General features: G+C 41.9%; 2 protein-coding genes across 25 annotated transcripts in view; one reads left to right on the top strand and one right to left on the bottom strand.

Annotated features, from left to right (window-relative positions):
• The window catches only part of TUB (TUB bipartite transcription factor), an 84,419-nt gene extending 79,538 nt beyond the window's left edge, over positions 1-4,881 (top strand). For 2 of the 4 annotated variants that reach the window (XM_054438568.2, XM_054438569.2), the window contains exon 12: positions 152-4,881. In XM_054438568.2, coding sequence (XP_054294543.2) covers positions 152-285 — 134 coding nt within the window. In that variant the 3' untranslated portion in view covers positions 286-4,881. The remainder of the gene's footprint in view (positions 1-151) is intronic. The other 2 variants (XM_063671170.1, XM_063671169.1) reach the window with 2 other exon arrangements.
• RIC3 (RIC3 acetylcholine receptor chaperone) overlaps positions 1-21,609 on the bottom strand; it is a 72,688-nt gene that overhangs the window by 8,356 nt on the left and 42,723 nt on the right. For 4 of the 21 annotated variants that reach the window (XR_008492346.1, XR_008492348.1, XR_008492353.1 and 1 more), the window contains 3 exons: positions 9,308-9,786; positions 8,901-9,056; positions 7,587-8,632 (listed from right to left, as the gene is read on the bottom strand). Coding sequence is in view for 4 of the 21 variants with exons in the window: in XM_054438570.1 (XP_054294545.1) it covers positions 9,347-9,786 (440 nt within the window). In the remaining 17 variants the exon portion in view is untranslated. Of the gene's footprint in view, positions 1-5,019; positions 6,035-7,586; positions 9,787-21,609 lie in introns of those variants that run through there. The other 17 variants (XR_008492344.1, XR_008492350.1, XR_008492351.1 and 14 more) reach the window with 8 other exon arrangements.

Genomic DNA, 21,609 nt, shown 5'->3' with positions numbered 1-21,609 from the left:
TGGCCTTTGTTTTACTTCCTTTGTGATTCCCCTGGCATCTCCGCTTCTCACTTTTTCTTCCCTCATGTGGTTTGGGTGTCTGTCTATCCTTCCCTGGCTCGACCATTCCTGCCCTGTCCTTTTCTCTGTCTGTGCCTGTGCTCGGCCCCAGCGGACTACATCGTGATGCAGTTTGGCCGGGTAGCAGAGGATGTGTTCACCATGGATTACAACTACCCGCTGTGTGCGCTGCAGGCCTTTGCCATTGCCCTGTCCAGCTTCGACAGCAAGCTGGCGTGCGAGTAGAGGCCTCTTCGTGCCCTTTGGGGTTGCCCAGCCTGGAGCGGAGCTTGCCTGCCTGCCTGTGGAGACAGCCCTGCCTATCCTCTGTATATAGGCCTTCCGCCAGATGAAGCTTTGGCCCTCAGTGGGCTCCCTGGCCCAGCCAGCCAGGAACTGGCTCCTTTGTCTCTGCCGCTGAGGCAGGGGAGTAGTGGAGAGCGGGTGGGTGGGTGTGAAGGGATGAGAATAATTCTTTCCATGCCATGAGATCAACACACACTCCCACCCTTGGGGTAGTAGTGTGTTGTAGTCGTGCTTACCAAGCTGAGCAACCTCTTCAGCTGGGAAGGCCGGAAGAGGCATAGAGGGAGAGGAAGCACAATGCAGGGCTGCTGTGGCCCAGTCATCCGCTCAGCCAAGGAGTCAGATGGCAACAGGTACTCCAGCAGGTAGGGGCACAGTGAATGTGTGTATGTATGAAGGCCACATCAACTTTATGTAGCAAAGGGCTTGGTGGCCAAGCCTGGCCCTTAAACAACTGCAGAAAGCCCTTCAACTTCAGAAGGCCTCACTCAAGCCTGAGAGAAGTTGGGAGGGTGGTGGGGACAGGTAAGTGGCAGGACCCTGTCAGGATTGCAGGTGCCTGGCTTGCTGTGGCTATGGGAATCAGCTGGTGGTTAGGGTTCTAGCGCATTTGATTTCTCCGGGTTTGCTGTGTCTCACAGACACAGTAGGAACCCAGCTCTCAGGGCTGTCTTGGTGGATGGGCCCTGCAGAACACAGGCTCAGCATGCAGAAGTGCATGAACAGGGTCCCTGGATCAGGGTTGTTCTGGGAGTCCTGTCAGCTGCCCCAGGAGCTCTCTGCTGAGCAGCCCAGCACAACCCCCAGGAAACACAAATGGGGTCCAGGTCACCAGCCTGACTGCACACAGCTAGGCCTGCCTGGGAATCCTGCTGCCAGAGAACCATTCCCAAGCCATGGCATGCTCCTTGAAGAATCTCTCCTCCCTCTGTCTCTCTGGAAAGACCCAACTATCTCACTGCTGTCAGCCAAGTCATGGTTGGTAACCATGTATGGTTCTTGGGAGGGAATGGGACACGGTGAATAAAGCAGGGAATATTTTAGAAACACAAGAAATCAGCAGTGGCAGGACCCTTAGGAATCTAGTACAACCTTGTTGCTTTAGGTGAATCACACTCAGAAAATGGGGCTTGCCCTGGGTTACCTAGCTGGTTAATGGCAGCATTCAGAACTTCAAGTTCTCTTGATTTCTTTGTTCCCACTGTCCCCCAAGAAACTAGTATCTCTGGCCTCCTGGGGCCCATTCTGCATGCCCTCCCCACTTTCCCCAATTCAGAGACTTAGAAACATCAGAGTTGATAAATAAGATTGAAACCATTCCAGTAGGAAATGAGGCAGTTCCCTGTTGAAAGTTGTCTGGCTTTTTGCACGTTGAGTATGATCCAGGATTGGCCTGTGTCTGGCCCCTCTGCGAGGGCTACTCAGCAGTAAGCAGGCCTTAGTTAAGGCTGCCGCACACTTCTCCATCTAGGTGGGACAGAGTGCATAAAGGTTCTGGGGCTGGGCCTGATAACTCCCTCCACTGCCGCTATTTCTCCTTGGATGGCACCATCCACCCTGCAGGCTTGGGAACTCTAAGCTCAAGCTTTTGCTCATTTGTCATTTACCCTGGTGGAGGCTTCTTGCCCAGACAGAGATCTGAATTTGGTGGGAAGCAAGCAGGGGTTGTACCTTGCTTTAGAGTAGATGTTTGGAAAAGCTAAGTAGAAATTTTTTAAAATAAAAGTTGTATTTTAAACATGTTAGGCTTTATAGGTGAAGGACTTGTTTTGACTTAAGTAGAAGTAATATGCTCTCATTTCTTTGTAATCTAGATTTTCCTATGTTGAATGCTTAAAGCAAGGCATACCTGTTCTAGCAGGATCTGCCCACACCTCGGCCGTACATCTCTGTGAGAGGCCCCTCCAATGATTACCTTTTGCAACATGGTCCAGTTTCTAGAGGGCACTAGAACTTTGTGCCAGCGCTGGCGAGATACCATGGTGCCATCCTCCTTTCTGTAGTTCCAGTTTAGCCCTTCCCTGCCTTTAAGGAGAAGAGATCTTCATGGTGACATTTGAGATGATGGAAACTAGATCATCTCTAATGTCAGGTCAAGCTATTTCTCTGGATCTATGATTTTAAGATAGAACAGGCTGGTTCTGAGTTCTGGTGAGACGGAGACCCTGGTGGCAGTGGAAAAATCAGAAGCACAAAGGAAAACTCTTGGCCTCTGCTTTCTCCTGTAGCACACAAAAAAGGGAGTTGGCTGGATCTTTTGGTGGAGTCAGGAAAGACCGGCTGAGCTTTCTAGCCTAAGTGTGGAGAAGGATAGCCTTAGCCACAAAACTCTGTCAGGCATTGAGTGACAAGCAGCAGCAGCTGAGTGCACTCCTGGTGATGCTCATTTTCCTTGACCACTGGCCCTGGGGCCATGGGTGTATGGACTCGTAAAGCTGCTAGGGCCTTGGAAACCACCTGGGTTCAGCCTCTCCCACACTAAGAGTTCTTGCCCTTCATACCCTCTACCTGGATGGATGGTCTTTGGGCAGGGAATTAATGACAGAATAAGCAGTCCCTAATGGTACTGGGCAGTTGGGAGTTTAGGCAGCTTCTCTGTAACCGCTTCTGGGACCACTCCCCAAAACTCTACACCCTCTGCCCCAGAACAATTCTGCAGAGTGGTGAAGTTCACTTCCCCAACTCTTCTCCAAGTCTAGCTTTTCTTTCCTTCTGGCTCCAAGGTGCTCTGTGTCCGTCTGTGTATGTGTGTGTCTGCGTGTCTGTGTGTTTATTTGGGGAAAAGGGCAATCAGCAATCAACTGAGGTTTCTTAATTGTGATTACATTCCTGAGAATGAATGAGTAGGAAAGGAATAAGGAAGTTGTTATGATCGCCTGTGGATTTTGTCCATTCACTTCATGCTCTCTGAACAGAAGGTATACCTGGGAAAATACCAGCTTTTTCTCTCAGGGTTCTGAGTGAGAGGACACCATCCAAGAATGTTGTTAGCTTTTCAGTTCCCACTCTGCATTGCCTGAAAAAACTGGTATGTTGCACGTATGCTTTTGGTTGAAATTGAACATACTCTAGTGAATGTGCCTTAAAAATCACGACACGAGTTCAGAGGAAGCACATAAGGTCCAGATCTATGGCGAAGACAGGTGTTGGAAGCCAGGACTGTGATAATCAGAAGCTATAAGAGAACTTTTGGAGCCTGCCTCCTTCAGTGACAAGTAGGGCACAAAATTCTAGAAGCAGTAGTGTTTTTTTTTTTTTCCATTCTGAAAATAGCAGGACATTTACCTCTTATAAACTTAGCATTTAGAGGTAATTCTAAATTTAACAAGTGACAGGGTTGGTTTCAAAGAAAAAGGTCCATGCTTTGCTTACAATGGAGTCTGCAGTGAGGGGAGATGGTGGGATAGCCATTTCCAAGGCTCTGTTATGCAAGCACAAATTCCATCTAGATGGACTTCCTGGTTTTCTCTTACTGCAGTAACACTGGCCTTCCCTTCTCTAATTCCTTACCCCAGCTGCAGCATCCCTTTGTCAACTCAGGATGCCAAGTGGCCCTCTGATTACGCTTCTCCAGATAGCTGAATGAGTCTGCTTTCACTGTGACTGGGACCTGAATGACCTGCAGTCAGGGCCCAGAGTTGGGACTCTATACTACCCTGGGCCCTGGTCTGTAGGTTTGTAGTAGCCACCAGTAATAAGCCAAGGGCTAGGCTCTTGTTTGAGTTTATGGCCACCTGGAATTTTCTGTCATCTCATGATACAGGCGGGAGGGGCAGAACAGATATATTATGACAGGTTTGGTTTTTAAATTTTCCAACCAAGTGGAAAGGCAAGTTAGTCTTATAGAAAGCACTACTGCACTTAGTAGCTATGTGATTTTGAGCAAACCACGTAATCTCTCTAGGTCCATTTTCCTAACCACAAGATGAAGATGTTACATTGTCAAAGCTTGCCGTAGGATTCGGGGTGAATGAAAGTTATTCCTTGCTTTCATCTCATCACTACCTTTATAGCTCATCACTGTGCCTTTTTTTCTTTTCCTAAGACAGACATCACATCCCTCTCCTCCTCTGTGCTCCTGTCCCTCCCTCCCCCTAGCAAGGTCCAGGCAAAGCTGGAGATGAGGCTGAGATCCAGAGTTTCCTAGAAGGCAACTTAGGATGGCTAGAAAGGGAAGCCTGACTGCTTGGTCAGGAGGGTGCAGTATCTCTTGCTGGGAACACAGCCAGTTTTCACAATGCCTAGAATGTGTATGTCTATTTGCACAAGATTGTCTTTTCCTATTTTGGAGTGGTCAGACATTCTATTTTTGTTCAAGATTATCTGGAGTTTTAGACAAATTTGCAAAACTGTGCTTTTATTACGTGACTTTTTTGAATAAACTTCTTTGGTATTCTGGAGCAAATGTATTTATTTATTGGTATGTGCAATGACAAACTTGGTATTTTCCCATGTTGACATTATGTATGTTGTAGAATTTAGTGTTTGTCTAAGTACACACATATATCAACAAATTAAACTTGAATCGTTTCAACACTTCTGTGTGCTTTTTTCATAAAAGGGGGGAAAAAGCCCTGTTTACTTCCTAATTTTTTTCTATACCTTTCATTCATTGTTTCCTAGGAGCCTCAGGTGGGTAAGTAGGTGGTAATAGCAAAAAGGTCATAAACTCACCAATGACATGTGGGTCAACACTGTCCTCCCTCTGGCTGGACCTTTCAAGTTTAAGGTTCATCAGAACCACACCCAGAGGCTGGAAAAATGGTGAAGTCAGAAGGTACTTAAGTTAAGCAGTTCTCTTCAGGGTCTGCTGTGCCACCTGAAGGGGCTGGTGGTTTTTCAGTATCCCCTGTGGGCCTGGCCTTAGGAAGAGAACAGGGCTGTAGAGATGAAAAAGGTATAAAAGACCCAACCACTTGATTTGTCTGGGCTTGCTTGGACCCTAACCCCTTTGAACAGGACTTCGAAATGCTTAGGAATCTTTTTTGTTGCAGGGCAGCTGTGGCAGATTTGAAGGCAAAAGGAAGGGAGGCTACAGTGGTAGCTAGAAGCAGACATGAAAGCTAATGGTCTGACCCAGACAGGAGGTTATAACTAAAGGCACCCAGAGACTGCAGAAGGGCCCTGGGCCACTCGTGGCAGTCAGGGTAGCCTTAGAGGGTGTCAGGTGTGACATCTCAGCAACACTGGACTTGACAGAGTGGTGACGGTGATCATGCTGTCACCAAGCACCTACCACATGCTTTGCTCTGGCACAGACACTTTATAAACAGCATCTTATTTAATCCAAACAGCCCTGTAAATAGAGCATTATTCCCAATTCATGGGGAAACTAGTTCTCTGAGAGGTTAAGGAATGACCTAAGAGGAGAAATTTGGCCTATTTTCTTTGTATAAAAAAAGGGAAATGAAGGAAAAGGAAGCACATTTTAGAAAAGTCAATGGTCAAGGCAAAGTCATAAATGTGTTCATGTTTTTTCTCAATATTGCTGAATAGCTAAAGCACTAAATTTTTCTTTGGAATACAAATAGTCCGGATTGAAGGGAACTTTGAGAGTGTGGTAATAATTAGAGTTTGTTTATTCCCCCAGATCTAGAGTTCTGATGTGACCAAGAGCATTTCCTACCTGAACCATGGCCTATCTCCTGTGGTCTCTGCCTCTGGCGGGAAATAGCACATACAGGATATTCTAAAAAGGAAAGAGGGTTTTGTTTGTGTAGTCATCAGGTTCAAAAATCTTAAATGGCTATAGACAGGGGTGACCCTATGTCCAGGACAGTCTTAGTTTATGCCTGTCACCTTGGCATAATTATATTAAAGCTCCCTTTTTCCAAAGTGTTTGAATTTGGACCATAAGTTATTTGATCACCCAAGCCATATAAGGTGCAGAGTATGGTTCTCAAAGGCCATTGCTTCTACAGGCCAAAGACACCTCCACTCCTCAGCACAACTCCCTGGGCCCAGCTTCTGGAGCTAGTCGTGGAGATAATGAAATGGTTTCTTTGTGCTCCTGTTGTGACCAGGAAAGGGGATCTCCTGGCTGCACCACCCACCTGATTTACCAAGAATGATCCCAGATTATGCAGTTGTTTTGTGAGCTAACTGTCCATAGATGTATGACTTGTGTACTCTGCCACAGTGCCAAAAGGCCAGGGGACTGATCAAGTTCCCAGCACCCTCATTGTGAGAAATGAAGACCGCAAGAAAAGAGACAGCAGCCCTGGCAACAAAAACTGGTCCCATGATTTTGTCATCCTGGGTTGTATATACACATATAACTGTCATCCCTGAAGGATAAAATAATTCTGGAAAATCCAAAAGGAATTGTCTAAATCCTAAATAACTGAAAGGTACATCCAAATGTCTGATATATAAATACACAAATATATTCCTTATATATAAGCCAACCAAGAGCTAGGGCAGGAAGAACCACCATAAGGGCTTAGTACTTCTGGCAGGAATTTCCATAAGCCAATTTTCCCCAAAGACCAGCAACACTTTACATAACAGCCTCACCAAAATACTTGAACATCCATGTATTTTCACACCCTACTGCTTTTTTCAACAACTCTTTCTGCCAAGAATGTCCTCTCTTCTTTGCCTACCTGAAGAAGTTCTTTGCATGCCTCAAGGCCCACCTCCCAAGAAACTGTGAAGTTTCTTGGAAATACTTTAGCAAAAACAATTTATCTTTCCTGTAGTTTTGGGCCCATGTCTGAATTGCAGCATAGCCCTTATAATAAAAACATAATTACCACTTCATGAGTGGTTATCATGTATGAGCTAGAACCAATGCTGTTTTACACACACTGATGATTTCATTTAACCAGGACCTTTAATACCCCTCCCTTTACTACCCTGAAGCCAAAGCTCAGACCAGTTAAGGAGCTGACCCAAGATTCCACAGCTAGAAAATGCAGGGACAGATCATGGCTCATGTTTCTCTGCCTGCAGAATTCACAATCCTGAGCCCTCTTATAGGGTCATAGTTCATTTTATCTGTCAGGCTCTCTCTCGTTACATTGAGTTTTTTGAGGGTAGAAATTGAGCCTCTGTTCCCAGTACCTAGCACTGAGCAACTGACTGCTAAATGAATGAATGAGCTAGAAGAAAACAGAAGTATTTATCTCTAATAAGGGAATCATATCCTAAGGCCAAAAGTAAATCTGAGCCAGGAACCCAGGGCTCTCCTCATGAATCAACCCTTCACAGTGAACGAAGGGGAATAACACAGAAAACAATTTATCGAAACAGTAAAGAACACCTGTTATTTTTCACCTTTAGTGTACAATACATCTAGATTGCATTCAGTACATTTTAAACTGCATTCTTTACAATGTGAATCAAATGTTCTACACAGAGACAGATGCAATATACTTTCTATAAACTCAGTCTTGAATGACTTTTCTCTGTAACTCAATTAACAATAAATGCCTAGTAGTAGCTGACAGATTATCTTAATATGATCCCATACCTTCTAACAGCAGTCTGTATGCTGATGTATGATTTTAAACTATTTTCCTGACACCTTATTCATGCCAAGCATAATGTAACTCTAAAAGCCATATCTACCTTTACATAATGTCTTAATTTTCCAGTCTTCTACATTTCATGACTGGGAATGTCTTTGGGAATGTGCCCTCTTCAAACTCTCAGGTCTTACATGTAAACTGAATTCACACATACCTCATGATGTAATTCATGGGTGCTATCTTGTCTCAAGAAGACACACATCAGATGCAGTAAGGAGAAAAGGCCTTTAGTTTGGTCAAAATCCTCCCAGTCTTAATCTAGTTGCTGCTACTTTCCCCAGCTCTCTCAAAAGACCCAAATATCTGAGTATGGAACACATGGTCTCTACCCCTGGGCACTGCTATATTGGTTCTCTGCAACAGACATACTCCAACTTCCCTGTTGAGTTGGCACTTTGTATACAAGATCAGTCCTCATTTCTGTTTCAATTTATGGTTCTGAGAAAAAATTTCTCAAAGGGTGCAACATTCAGAAACAGCTTTAGGTAACGACTGTCCATAAGCACACAGATTCTCTCCCCTATTGCTGGCTTCCTGGCTTTCTGAGCTCCTCACGGCAGGAGCAGAATTCACAATCTTGAGCCCTCTTATAGGGTTGCAGCCTCCTCATGGCAGGACCATCCCTGGGCAGGGCTTCCTGCAGCTTCAATGGCCTCAAGTCTTGACTCTGCAGGGCAGAGTCTAAAGTCTCTATCTAAAGCTTCCTCTGTCCACTGAAAACCAGGAGTGCAAAGGTACTTCTGGGCTTGGCAGTTCTGTTGAGCAGAATGGGGGTAAAGGAAGCTAGATATCCAGGTAGTATCAGAGTACAACAGTCCCCAAACAAGCCTCTGGGCTCATTCTCAGATCAGTGGGAGTCTTCCCTACTCTGGAGAAAAGAGCATGTCTGAGGCAGCATCAATGTTCCTGGGAAGACCCTCGCTGCAAGGAAGAGGCTTCAGCTTAGACAGCAGAGTCTTACCCTGCTCTGGGCCCATCAGCCCCACAAATAAAATGTTCTCTTCTCACCAGGGTACTACTAACCTGCTCAAGGCCCAAAGAATAAGGCATCTTGGAGTCTGAAATCTTCATTCTTGCAACCTTAAGTCCTCATCATCTGTAAGCTGATGTTCGTTCACAGGTGAACTATCTGTTACACCTACCAGGAAGAGTCAGACCTTTGCCCCTGAGTGGTCCCATCTGTAATTACAATAGATCAAACATAATTACTTAATGGATCAACTTCTCTGATAGAGGAAAGGCAGGAAGAGAAAGAGCGAAGCTGTCCTGTGTTCACACTAATGTCTGTGTTTTACAAGGTGACAGGTGTGTGAGCACCAGGAAGGATACATGATATCCATGATAGTGACCTGATAGCTATGACACTTGAACACAGTGAAGAAAATGCAGGGCACAGGGCCAAGAAGGAAATCTGAGGAGAGAGAGGTCACCTTGGGACTTGAGTAATGGATACTTCAGACTGGCTTTTTTCACTCTAAACCCTGGAGGTTACGCTTCCTCAGCATGCTGCCTGTATATGCTTTATCGGTGCTGATGCCCAACCCTTCATCTTTAAAGTCTTGGGACCACTCTTCTTTGGTGGTTTCCTCTTGCTCAGGGTAGCTATCTGCACTGAATCCAGCATTCTCTGCCAAGACAGCAGGATCCTCGTCTTCATGAAAACAGCAGGAACATGTTTCTGGCTTTGGATCACACGAGGTAACAGAATTATCTTCCTGGGCTCTGGGGTCAGTGGGCAGACTTTCCCAACCCAAATGATCTGATTCTTCCTCTTCTATCATTCCCACTCTTTCAGCTATTTCTTCAGCAGAAAGTTCTTTTGGGTCAGGGTAATCCACCAAGATTGTTTCTTGCCTATGCTTGATACAGTCTGAAAGGTCATAAATTGGGTAAGTCTCTTCAGGGTAACCTAGAGAGAAAAGTAGCACAATGTATTACAAAGAATGTCTCCTCAAAAAAAAAAAAAAATCGTGTCAGGTTCAAAGAGGATTCTCAGGCAGCAGCCATCCTATCCTAACAAATCCATTCAAGACATCTCTAAGATTCCAATAGTTCTAAAGTTTTACTTGAGCAAATTCTTAGCAATCTGGCTATCCCAGTGCTCTTTGAAATACAAACTAATTCAGATGAAAATCCCTTCTTATGTGTAGGGTGCTTGGGGCACAGTTAAGTCTTATACCACATGTTTTTGCAGTACTGATGAAGATTAAACAAACAACATGAGCCTTTAGTTAAAACAAAAAAAGCATCAAAACCAGACAGAGACAGCACAGCTCCAGGCTAATGTTTATAATTTCTATTTGGAACAATTTCCAAATCTTCCTTGGTGGAGTGGGGAGAGGAAAGGAATGCTAAGCTCTTTGAAAAATACACCATGAAGCTTTCTATTTATCCAAACAATTGAAATGGCTTGCAAGTGTCAAAAATAGAGAGCACTTTAGCAAGACATTCCCAAGATCCCGAAGGACAAGCACTGCATTTTCGGAAGACAGAATTCCTGTTGTTGGCTTCTTCATCTTCACAAAATGGAACAAAAGAAAACAACAAACTGGCAAACAAAATGAGTAACACTGGTACTGAATCCCAGCTAGGATAATGAGAAAAGAGAAACTGTTGCCAAATTATCAAACTAAATGAAATAAATCTGTGTCAGCCAAGCAAGCCTGAGCAGCAGATGGGCCGTGCTGGAGCTCACACACCAGTACTGGCACCAGCGGCTGTGATCACGATACAGTACAGAAAGCTGGAGGATTCAGAACCCATTTGCCCATTATGATAATTGGCAAATTCAACCCTAACGTAAACCATTTTTTGCCTACAACTGTGACAAATAAGTCTTTTTTGGTGCAATGTAGGGTGTGTGTGGAGACATTTCTACGTTTACTGCTTTTTCTGACTATAAATATCATACAGACTCATTTGTAGAAAATTTGAAAAAAATACAGGCTAATTTAAAAAAGAAAACACAAATCACCCATAATATCTTCACTCATAATAATTTGCTTTTTTTCTGGTCTTTTTTTAAACCATATATACACATGTATTTTCTTTTCTTTTCTTTTTTTTTTTTTTTTTTTTTTGAGACAGAGTCTCGCTCTGTCATCTGCCCAGGCTGGAGTGCAGTGGTGCAATCTCAGTTCACTGCAACCTCCGCCTCCCCGATTCAAGTGATTCTCCTGCCTCAGCCTCCTGAGTAGCTGGGATTACAGGTGCATGCCACCACACCTAGCTAATTTTTTGTATTTTTAGTAGAGACGGGGTTTCACCATGTTGGCCAGGCTGGTCTCAAACTCCTGACCTCAGGTGATCCACCCACCTCAGTCTCCCAAAGTGCTGGGATTACAGGTGTGAGCCACCGCGCCCGGCCAACATGTATTTTCTTATTCCCCCTTTTTAAAAAGAAGGATCATATTTGTGTATAAAAGGTTATATCCTGATGTTTTTCAATTCAACATTATATCATGAGCATCTCTCCATGTCATTAGGCATTTGAAAGTTGGCTGCAAAATATCTCATCATATAGCTCCATAACTGACATGATTTACTAGTCCTCTTTTCTAGGACATTTAGATTCTTTCCAGTTTTCCCCTATTATAAGTAGTATACAAGTTAAGATTTCTTAATATAAATCTATGTCCACTTCCCTAGTTCTTTAAGATAGACTTCTATAAATATGAAAACTAGACCAAACGGAATGGACATTTTAAAAGCCTTTTTTGTACTCTGCCAAATTACTTTCCAGAAGAGTGGTATAAATTTTCAATCCTACCAGTGATATAAAGACTGTCCATCTTATGACACCCTCACCAGCACTCACAGTAGCATGTTAAGAATTTTGCCAATGCAGTCTTTATTCCAAGGCTTAACTTACTGTGGATGGAATGCTAGGTAAAGTGGAGCTTAGCTAACCCAAGACCCTCAGCCTCCATGGTCAAGGATAGGAGCTGGAGAAGCTGCTTGCTAGTCAGCTCCCAGCCACTGAATGCTTAAAAGAAGTCCATTTGCTGGCATGTCCCTGACTTCCCACACCTAGAACAAAGCCTACCTTTGAATTTTCATGACCATCTGCTTTAAGAGGGAAGGTCACCCAGACTCAGGCTCTCAGCCTACCCCAACACCAGGCCTCACTCCAGCTCTGCATCCCTAGTCATAATGCCTGCACCCACAGACCCAGTCTCCATGCTAGCCCCTGCAGATACAGACTCCGGGCCCACCCAGCATCAGACCAGCATCTATGGCCCCAGAATCCAGTCCCACCCTAGGTTCCAGACAAAACCAGAGCCAGGTCTGCCCAAGTAGCCCAGTGGCAAATTGGCACCCCAATTGGAACCCAAATTGGAGCCTGCAGACACAGGCTCCAGGCCTGCCCAGTACCAGGCTAGTCTCTATGACCACCCCCACCTTCAGGTTGGCCCCTGCATTCCCACAATCCAGCAGACCCTGGGTCTAGGCCAACCCAGTAGACCCCAGCATTGGGCCGGCCCTCAGAACCCCAGGACTGCCCCTATGGACCTAGGTTCTAGGCTGGGGCCTGTGGCCCCAGGACCCAAGCCAGCCCTAATGGACCTAGCCTTCAGACACATCCATCAGACTCAGCCTCCAGGCCCATTTCAGTGCACCCGGGCACCAGGTTCATCCTAGCACCTGGCCAATCTCTGAAGACCCAGGCTCAAGGCCCAGTCCAGCCTCAGCTCAGCCCTTGTGGACCTAGGCTTTGGGATAGCCTCTCTGCACAAGATACAAGCTCCAGGTCCATGCCTGAGGATCCAATCAACAGGTACACCCCAGTGGATCCAGGCTTCAACCCCAACCCCATGGACTCAGCACCAGGCCACCCTGCCTAAGGACTCTACCAGCAAGATCACCTGCAGATCACACCAAATGGCCTACCCAGAATCTCTGGGCAGGCTGACTGGTGAATGGCTTTTTCAGACAAAGCCAGAATGCAAAAACCATTCACCAGCATAAGTCCCTGCTTCTTCAAATGCACAGATACCAATGCATAGCCATGAGGATCAAGAACAATCAAGGAAACATGTTGCCACTAATGAACAAAATAAAGCACCAGGAACAGACTCTAAAGAAATGAAGATACGGCTGGATGTGGTGGCTCACGCTTGTAATCTCAGCACTTTAGGAGGTCAAGACAAATGGATCACCTGAGGTCAGGAGTTCAAAACCAACCTGGCCAACATGGTAAAATCCTCTCTCTACTAAAAATACAAAAAATTAGCCGGGCGTGGTGGCAGGTGCCTGTAATTCCAGCTACTCAGGAGGCTGAGGCAGGAGAATCGCTTGAACCCAGGAGGCAGAGGTTCCAGTGAGCCGAGATCATGCCATTGCACTCCAGCCTGGGCAACAAGAACAAAACTCCATCTCAAAAAAAAAAAAAAAAAGAAAGAAAGAAAGAAAAAGAAGACACATGAACTGCCTGACAAAGAATTCAAGATAACTGTTTTAAGGAAACTCAGTGAACTTCAAGAAAATACAGAGAAACAATTAAAGGAAACCAGGAAAACAATAAATAACTAAAACAAAAAATTTACGAGAGATTGAAATTATATTTAAAAAATCAAACAAATTCTACAGCTGAAAAATATGAGAAATGAAATGAAAAATGCAATAGAGAGTATCAACAGCAGAACTGATTGAGCAAAAGAATAAACCTTTGAATCTAAAGACAGATTATTTGACAATATACAGTTGGATGAGAAAAAAAATGAAAAGAAAGCAAGCTTATGGGATTTATGGGGCAGCTTATGGGATTTATGGGAACTGGAGTTCAAGAAGGAGGAGAGAGACACAAAAGGATAGAAAGCTTAAAGAAATAATAGCAGAAAACTATACAAATCTGGGGAAAGTTATAAATATCTGGGTACAGGAAGGTCAAAAGTCTCCAATCAGACTGAACTCAAGTAAGACTATATCAAGAAGAATTATAATCAAACTATCAAAAATCAAAGACAGAGAGGATGCTGGAAGCAGCAAAAGAAAAAAAGTAGATCACATATAAGGGAGTTCTAACAGATTTATCAGCAGCAACCTTAAAGGCCAGAAAAGAGTGGGATAATATATTCAAAATGCTTATGGAAAACAAAAACAAACAAAAAAAAAAGGTCAACCAAGAATATTGTAGTTGGCAAAGCTCTCCTTCAGAAATGAGGAAAAAGCAAAGACTCTGCCAGACAAAAGCTGAAGGAGCTTATCCCCACAAGATCTATCTTATAAGAAATGCTCAAGGGTGTTCTTCAAGTAGAGAGCAAGGGACACTATTTAGTAACACAAATATATATATATGAAAGTATAGGCTGGGTGCAGTGGCTCACGCCTGTAATCCCAGCACTTTGGGAGGCTGTGATGGGTGGACCACCTGAGCTCAGGAGTTCGAGACCAGCCTGACCAACATGGTGAAACCCCACCTCTACTAAAAATACAAAATTAGCTCGGCATGGTGGTGCATGCCTGTAATCCCAGCTACTTCGGAGGCTGAAATGAAAACTATACAACACCGATGAAAGAAATTGAAGAAGACACAAATAAAACGAAAAGATGTCCTGTTTATGGATTGGAAGAATTGATATTGCTAAAATGTCCATACTATACAAAGCAATCTACAGATTTAATACAATCCCTATCAAAATTTCAATGACAATTTTCATAGAAATAGAAGAAACAATTCTAAAATTCATATGGAACCACAAAAGACCCCAAATGGCCAAAGCAATTGTGAACAAAAAGAACAAAGCCAGAGGCATCACAGTACCTGATTCCCAAATCTACTACAAAGCTATAGTAATCAAAACAGTATATTACTGGCATAAAAATAGACACACAGACTGATGGAACAGAATAGAAAGCCCAGAAGTAAATCCACATATTTATGGTCAATTTTTTTAGACAAAGATTCCAAAAAATAAAACACACACACACACAGGTCAAAGGACAAACACAAAAAGGTCAAAGGACAATCTCTTCAATAAATGGTGTGGGGAAACTAGATATCCACATGCAAAACAGTGAAATTAGACCCTCATCTCACACCTCACATTTACAAAAATCAACTCAAAATGCACTGCAGACTTAAAGATAAGACCTGAAACTGTAAAACTACTAGAAGAAAACCTAGGGAAAAAGCTCCATGACATTGGTCTGGACAATGATATTTTTGGATATGACACCAAAAGCCCATGCAACAAAAGTGAAAATAGACAAATGGGATTACTGCAAAAAGCTTCTGTACAGCAAAGGAAACAACAGAGTAAAGAGACAATCTATGTAATGGGAGAAAATATTTGCAAACCATATATTTGATAATGGGTTAATATGCAAAAGATATAAGGAACTCAACTCCACAGCAAAAGAAAACCTAATTTAAAAATGGGCGAAGGATATAAATAGACACTTCTCAAAAGAAGACACAAAAATAGTCAACAGGCATATGAGAAAGTGCTCAACATCACTAAACATTCAAGAAACGCAAATTTAAAACACAATATCACCACATCTGTTAGAATGGCTATTATCAAAAAGACAAAAGGCAATAATAAGTGTCAGCAAGGATGTAGAGAAAAGGGAACCCTTATATACTATTGCTGGGAATGTAAACTAGTACAGTCACTATGGAAAACAGTATAGTGGCTCCTCAACAACTTAAAAATAGAACTACCATATGATCCAGTAATCCCACTACTGGATATATATCCACAAGATAAGAAATCAGTATGTCAAAAAGATATCTGCACTCCCATGTTCACTGCAGCATTATTCACAATAGCCATGCTATAGCATCAATCTGAACATCCATGAATGGATGAATAAAGAAAATGTGGCACATATACACAACAGAACACTACTTAGCATTTTTTTTTTTTTTGGAGACAAGGTCTCACACTGTCACCCAGGCTGGAGTGCAGTGGCACAATCTCAGCTCACTGCAGTCTCCACCTCTTGGACTCATCTCAGCCTCCCAAGTAGCTGGGACTAGACACATGCCATCATGCCTAGCAAATTTTTGTATTTTGTGGAGACAGGGTTTCACCGTGTTGCCCAGGCTGGTCTTGAACTCCTAGGCTCAAGCAATCCACCTGCCTCGGCCTCCCAAAGTGTTGGGATTACAGGTGTGAGCCACCGCACCTGGCCTACTCAGCTTTCAAAAAGGAAATACTGTTATTTATGACAACCTAGATGAACTTGGAGGACATTATGTTAACTGAAATAAGCCAGGCACAGAAAGACAGATACAGCGTGATTTCACTTACAAATGGAGTGTAAAAAAGTCAAGCTCATAAAGAAAATAAAATGGTGGTTATCAGAAGCTAAGGGGATCAGGGAAATGCTAGTCAAAGGACATAAAATTTCAGTTGGATAGGAGGAATAAATAAGTTCAAGAGATCTATTATACATTATATAGACTACAGTTAATAACAGTATGTTGTATATTTGAAAATTGCTAACAGAGTACCTTTTAAGTGTTCTCACCACAAAAATCCTTAAGTATGTGAGGTAATGTGTATGTTAAATAGCTTGATTTAGCCATTTCACAGTGTATACATATATTAAAACATCAATATATATAATTTTATGTATTAATTAAAATAAATAATTTTCTTTTTAAAAGAGAAAGAGGCCCAATGAGGAAAATCAAATAATAACTCATAAAACTGCTGAGGTAGCCTATGTAAGCCACCATTACTGGTTACTCAAAAACATCATTAAGGCTGGGCACGGTGGCTCACGCCTGTAATCCCCGCACTTTGGGAGGCCGAGGCGGGCAGATCATGAGGTCAGGAGATCAAGACCATCCTGGCTAACACGGTGAAACCCCATCTCTACTAAAAATACAAAAAATTAGCCAGGCGTGGTGGCAGGCGCCTGTAGTCCCAGCTACTTGGGAGCCTGAGGCAAGAGAATGGCGTAAATCCGGGAGGCGGAGCTTGCAGTGAGCCGAGATCCCGCCACTGCACTCAAGCCTGGGTGTGACAGAGCAAGATTCCATCTCAAAAAAAAAAAAAAAAAAAAAAGGACCATCATTAAAAATATAAGCAAGCAACAAAAATTCACTGCTCCTATGAGGAAACCAGCAGTTCAAAATGAGGGAACAAAACTAACCAAAACAAACAATGCCAATAGTCTCTAATAAAATAGTTTGTGCAGGAGATAAAGGCGTTAACATCAACCAATTTATGATTGATATTCCTAATAATATTCAAGAAGATACTGCATTGATAAAACCTAGCCAGGCTTCAATTTAAAAAGGGAGCAAACAAGAAATAAAAAGGAGCTATTGAATAGAAAGCCATAATTGTAAAAAAAAAAAATTAATGCTCAGGCAAGAAAACAGCAGATTGGGCTGGACGCAGTGGCTCACGCCTGTAATCCTAACACTTTGGGAGGCTGAGGCAGTCGGATCACCCGAGGTCAAGAGTTCGAGACCAGCCTGACCAACACGGCAAAACCCTGTCTCTACTAAAAATACAAAAAAATTAGCCGGGAGTGGTGGCAAGCACCTGTAGTCCCAGCTACTTAGGAAGCAGAAGCATGAGAATCACTTGAACCCAGGCAGCGAAGGTTGCAGTGAGCTGAGATCACACCACTGCACTCTAGCCTGGGAGACAGAGCAAGACTCCGTCTCAAAAAAAAAAAAAAAAAAAAAAAAGAAAAGAAAAAATAGCAGATTGAAATGGACATGGCTGAAAACCAAATTAGTATATTATAAGTCCAAGTTGAGGAATTCTCCCAGCACAAAGATAAAATGATAAAGAAATGGAAATTATGAGGAAAAAAGATAAGCTACATGGCAAACTATCAACAATATCCAATCTCAGAATTACTGGAATTCTAGAATGAGAGAACAAAATAAGGTAAATGGGAGCAATAATCAAAGAGATTATAAAAGAAAATACCCTTTAGCTGAAGAAAGCCTTGAGTCTTCAGATGGGAAGAACTTGCTAAATGCTTGGCAAAAATACTATGAAAAATCCACACATTCGTACATGCTCAGACATGTGCAGATTATCCAACCAAATTCAGATTTTTAAAAGCTGGAGGCATCACACTACCTGACTTTAAACTATACTACAAGGCTACAGTAACCAAAACAGCATGGTACTGGTACCAAAACAGAGATATAGACCAATGGAACAGAACAGAGGCCTCAGAAATAACACCACACATCTACAACTATCTGATCTTTGACAAACCTGACAAAAACAAGAAATGGGGAAAGGATTCCCTATTTAATAAACAGTGCTGGGAAAACTGGCTAGCCATATGTAGAAAGCTGAAACTGGATCCCTTCCTTACACCTTATACAAAAATTAATTCAAGATGGATTAAAGACTTAAATGTTAGACCTAAAACCATAAAAACCCTAGAAGAAAACCTAGGCAATACCATTCAGGACATAGGCATAGGCAAGGACTTCATGACTAAAACACCAAAAGCAATGGCAACAAAAGCCAAAATAGACAAATGGGATCTAATTAAACTAAAGAGCTTCTGCACAGCAAAAGAAACTACCATCAGAGTGAACAGGCAACCTACAGAATGGGAGAAAATTTTTGCAATCTACCCATCTGACAAAGGGCTAATATCTAGAATCTACAAAAAACTCAAATTTATAAGAAAAAAACAAACAACCCCATCAAAAAGTGGGCAAAGGATTATGAACAGACACTTCTCAAAAGAAGACATGTATGCAGCCAACAGACATATGAAAAAATGCTCATCATCACTGGCCATCAGAGAAATGCAAATCAAAACCACAATGAGATACCATCTCACGCCAGTTAGAATGGCAATCATTAAAAAGTAAGGAAATAACGGATGCTAGAGAGGATGTGGAGAAATAGGAACGCTTTTACACTGTTGGTGGGAGTGCAAATTAGTTCAACCATTGTGGAAGACAGTGTGGCAATTCTTCAAGGATCTAGAACTGGAATTACCATTTGACCCGGCAATCCCATTACTGGGTATATACCCAAAGGATTATAAATCATGCTACTATAAAGACATATGCACATGTACATTTATTGCGGCACTATTCACAATAGCAAAGACTTGGAACCAACCCAAATGTCCATCAATGATAGAATGGATTAAGAAAATGTGGCATATATACACCATGGAATACTATGCAGCCATAAAAAAGGATGAGTTCATGTCCCTTGCAGGGACATGGATGAAGCTGGAAACCATCATTCTCAGTAAATTATCACAAGGACAAAAAACCAAACACTCATAGGTGGGAACTGAACAATGAGATCACTTGGACACAGGGCAAGGAACATCACACACCGGGACCTGTCGGAGGATGGAGGGCTAGGAGAGGGACAGCATTAGGAGAAATACCTAATGTAAATGATGAGTTGATGGGTGGAGCAAACCAACATGGCACATGTATACCTATCTAACAAACCTGCACGTTGTACACATGTACCCTAGAACGAAAAGTATAATAATAAAAGAGACACCAACACCCCAAATATAATTTTAAAAAAAAAGAAAGAAAATAAAACAAATTTCCAGACAGAAAACAAACAAGCTAGCTAACTAAAAACAGGTAACCTATTGAGAAAAAGAAGCAGACCAGGATAAGATTTCTCATTTTCTATATCAATTTAAAGTAGAGAATGAAGCAATATTTTCCAACTTTTCAGGGAAAATGGCATAATCAACGATTTTATACCCAGCCAAACAATTTGTGTACAGGTGAAAAATATGTACAGATATCCAAGTATTCAGTACACAATACTATATGGGAAAAAATACGAAGGTATTCTTGACAAATACAAAAATTAGTCAAAATTTAAATTCAAGAAAGATGATGCTATATATGAGACAGTGGTTAACAATGAAATCTGTAAGAATTATCAACATACAGTAAGTATTGATAATGTGGCCTAGGAATTTAATGCTGATGTGAAGAAATGACACTTAAAACAGAAAAGGTTAATATCTTTAAAAATTAATATCATCTGTAGTTAAAATTCCATATAATTTCAACAAAACCTAAAAGGTAGGTAGAGGGGGAACAATGAAAATTGCAATTTGGAGGAAAAACTTAATTTCATTTCATTAATTACTTGTGAGATTAAAATACTTTTTTATATGTTTCATAGCTGGTTGCATTTTTTCTCTTTGTGAACTGCTTATCTGTAAGGATATCAGTGTTTTCTAAATTAGTTCTAGAACTTTTTAATATATTAAATATATCCGCCAGGCGCAATGGCTCACGTCTGTAATCCCAGCACTTTGGGAGGTTGTGGTGGGCAGATCGCTTGAGGCTAGGAGTTCAAGACCAGCCTGGTCAACATGGCGAAACAGTATCTCTACTAAAACTAAAAAAATTAGCTGGGCATGGTGGCACATGACTGTAGTCCCAGCTATTTGGGAGGCTGAAGCACGAGAATCACTTGAACCCAGGAGGCAGAGGTTGCAGTGAGCAGATATCAAGCTACAGTACTCCAACTTGGGCAACAAAGCAAGCAAGCCTCTGTCTCAAAAAAAAATAAAAATAAAAACTTTTTTCAATCATATTTGTTACAAATATTTTTCCAGTTTATTCTTGTCTTTTAAACTGTGTGATATTCTCTGATCTGCAGAAGGTAAAAGTTTTATGTATTTAAACTACACAATCTTTTCCCTTACAATTTCTTGTGTTGCTTTTAAAAAAATTAACCTTTTTTATTTTGAGATAATTATAGATTCACAGGCAGCATATAAGAAATAATACAAGCCAGGCACAGTGGCATGCACCTGGAGTCCCAGCTACTCAGGAGGCTGAGGTGGGAGGATCGCCTGAGCCCCAGCATGGGCAACATGGTTAAGACCCTATCCCTTTAAAAAATAATACTAATAGTAATACAGAAATCCCATGTACCCTTTATCCAGTTTCTCCCAAAGGCAACATCTAGCAAAACTGTACTACAATATAACAACCAGGATATTAATATTGATATAGTCAGTATACAGAACATTTTCCATCACCACAAGGATCCCTGATGTTGCCCTTTCATGGCACACTTACTCTTCCCTACTCCTATTCCCCTCTTAACTCCTAGCAACAACTAATCAGTCCTCTATTTCTATAATATTGCCACGCTAATTATAAATGGAATCATATAGTATGTAACCTTTGGGAATTAGTTTTTTCCCCCTACTCAGCATAATTCTCTGGAAATTCATCTAGGTTGTTGTATATATAGTCCATTCCTTTTTATTGCTGAGTGTATACCACAGTGTATATATATATATATATATATATATATATATATATATATATATATATATATACTGTGGTGTGTGTGTGTGTGTATATATATATATATATGTATATATATCACAGTTTATTCACCTCCTAAAAGACATTCGGGTTGTTTCCAGTTCTTGGCTATTAAAATTAAGCTGCTATAAATATTCACAAAGACTCATATGCAAAAGTTCATAGCTGCTTGAGTCGTAAGAGTGCAAAGCTAGGAACAACCCAAACGTTCCTCAACTGGTGAATGGACAAATTATGGTGTAAGTATATAACTAAAAAATTAGCCCTAGAATAAAGGCTGTTCTGGACCCAAACTAAAAAATGTTAAAGCCTTAAAGGATTCAACTGTTTTCTACTAACCTAACTGCTAACCTAATAAATCCAACACTATTTAAAGTACTAAAACAAAATCCGGCACCTAACAATGTAAAATTTGTAATATCCACCATCCAATCAAAACCTACCAGGTAT

The sequence above is a fragment of the Pongo pygmaeus genome, chromosome 9 (assembly GCF_028885625.2).
Source record: "Pongo pygmaeus isolate AG05252 chromosome 9, NHGRI_mPonPyg2-v2.0_pri, whole genome shotgun sequence".
Lineage (NCBI taxonomy): Eukaryota > Metazoa > Chordata > Mammalia > Primates > Hominidae > Pongo > Pongo pygmaeus.
The sequence above is the reverse complement of the archived record's forward strand: the minus strand, read 5'-3'. Positions and strand labels throughout refer to the sequence as shown.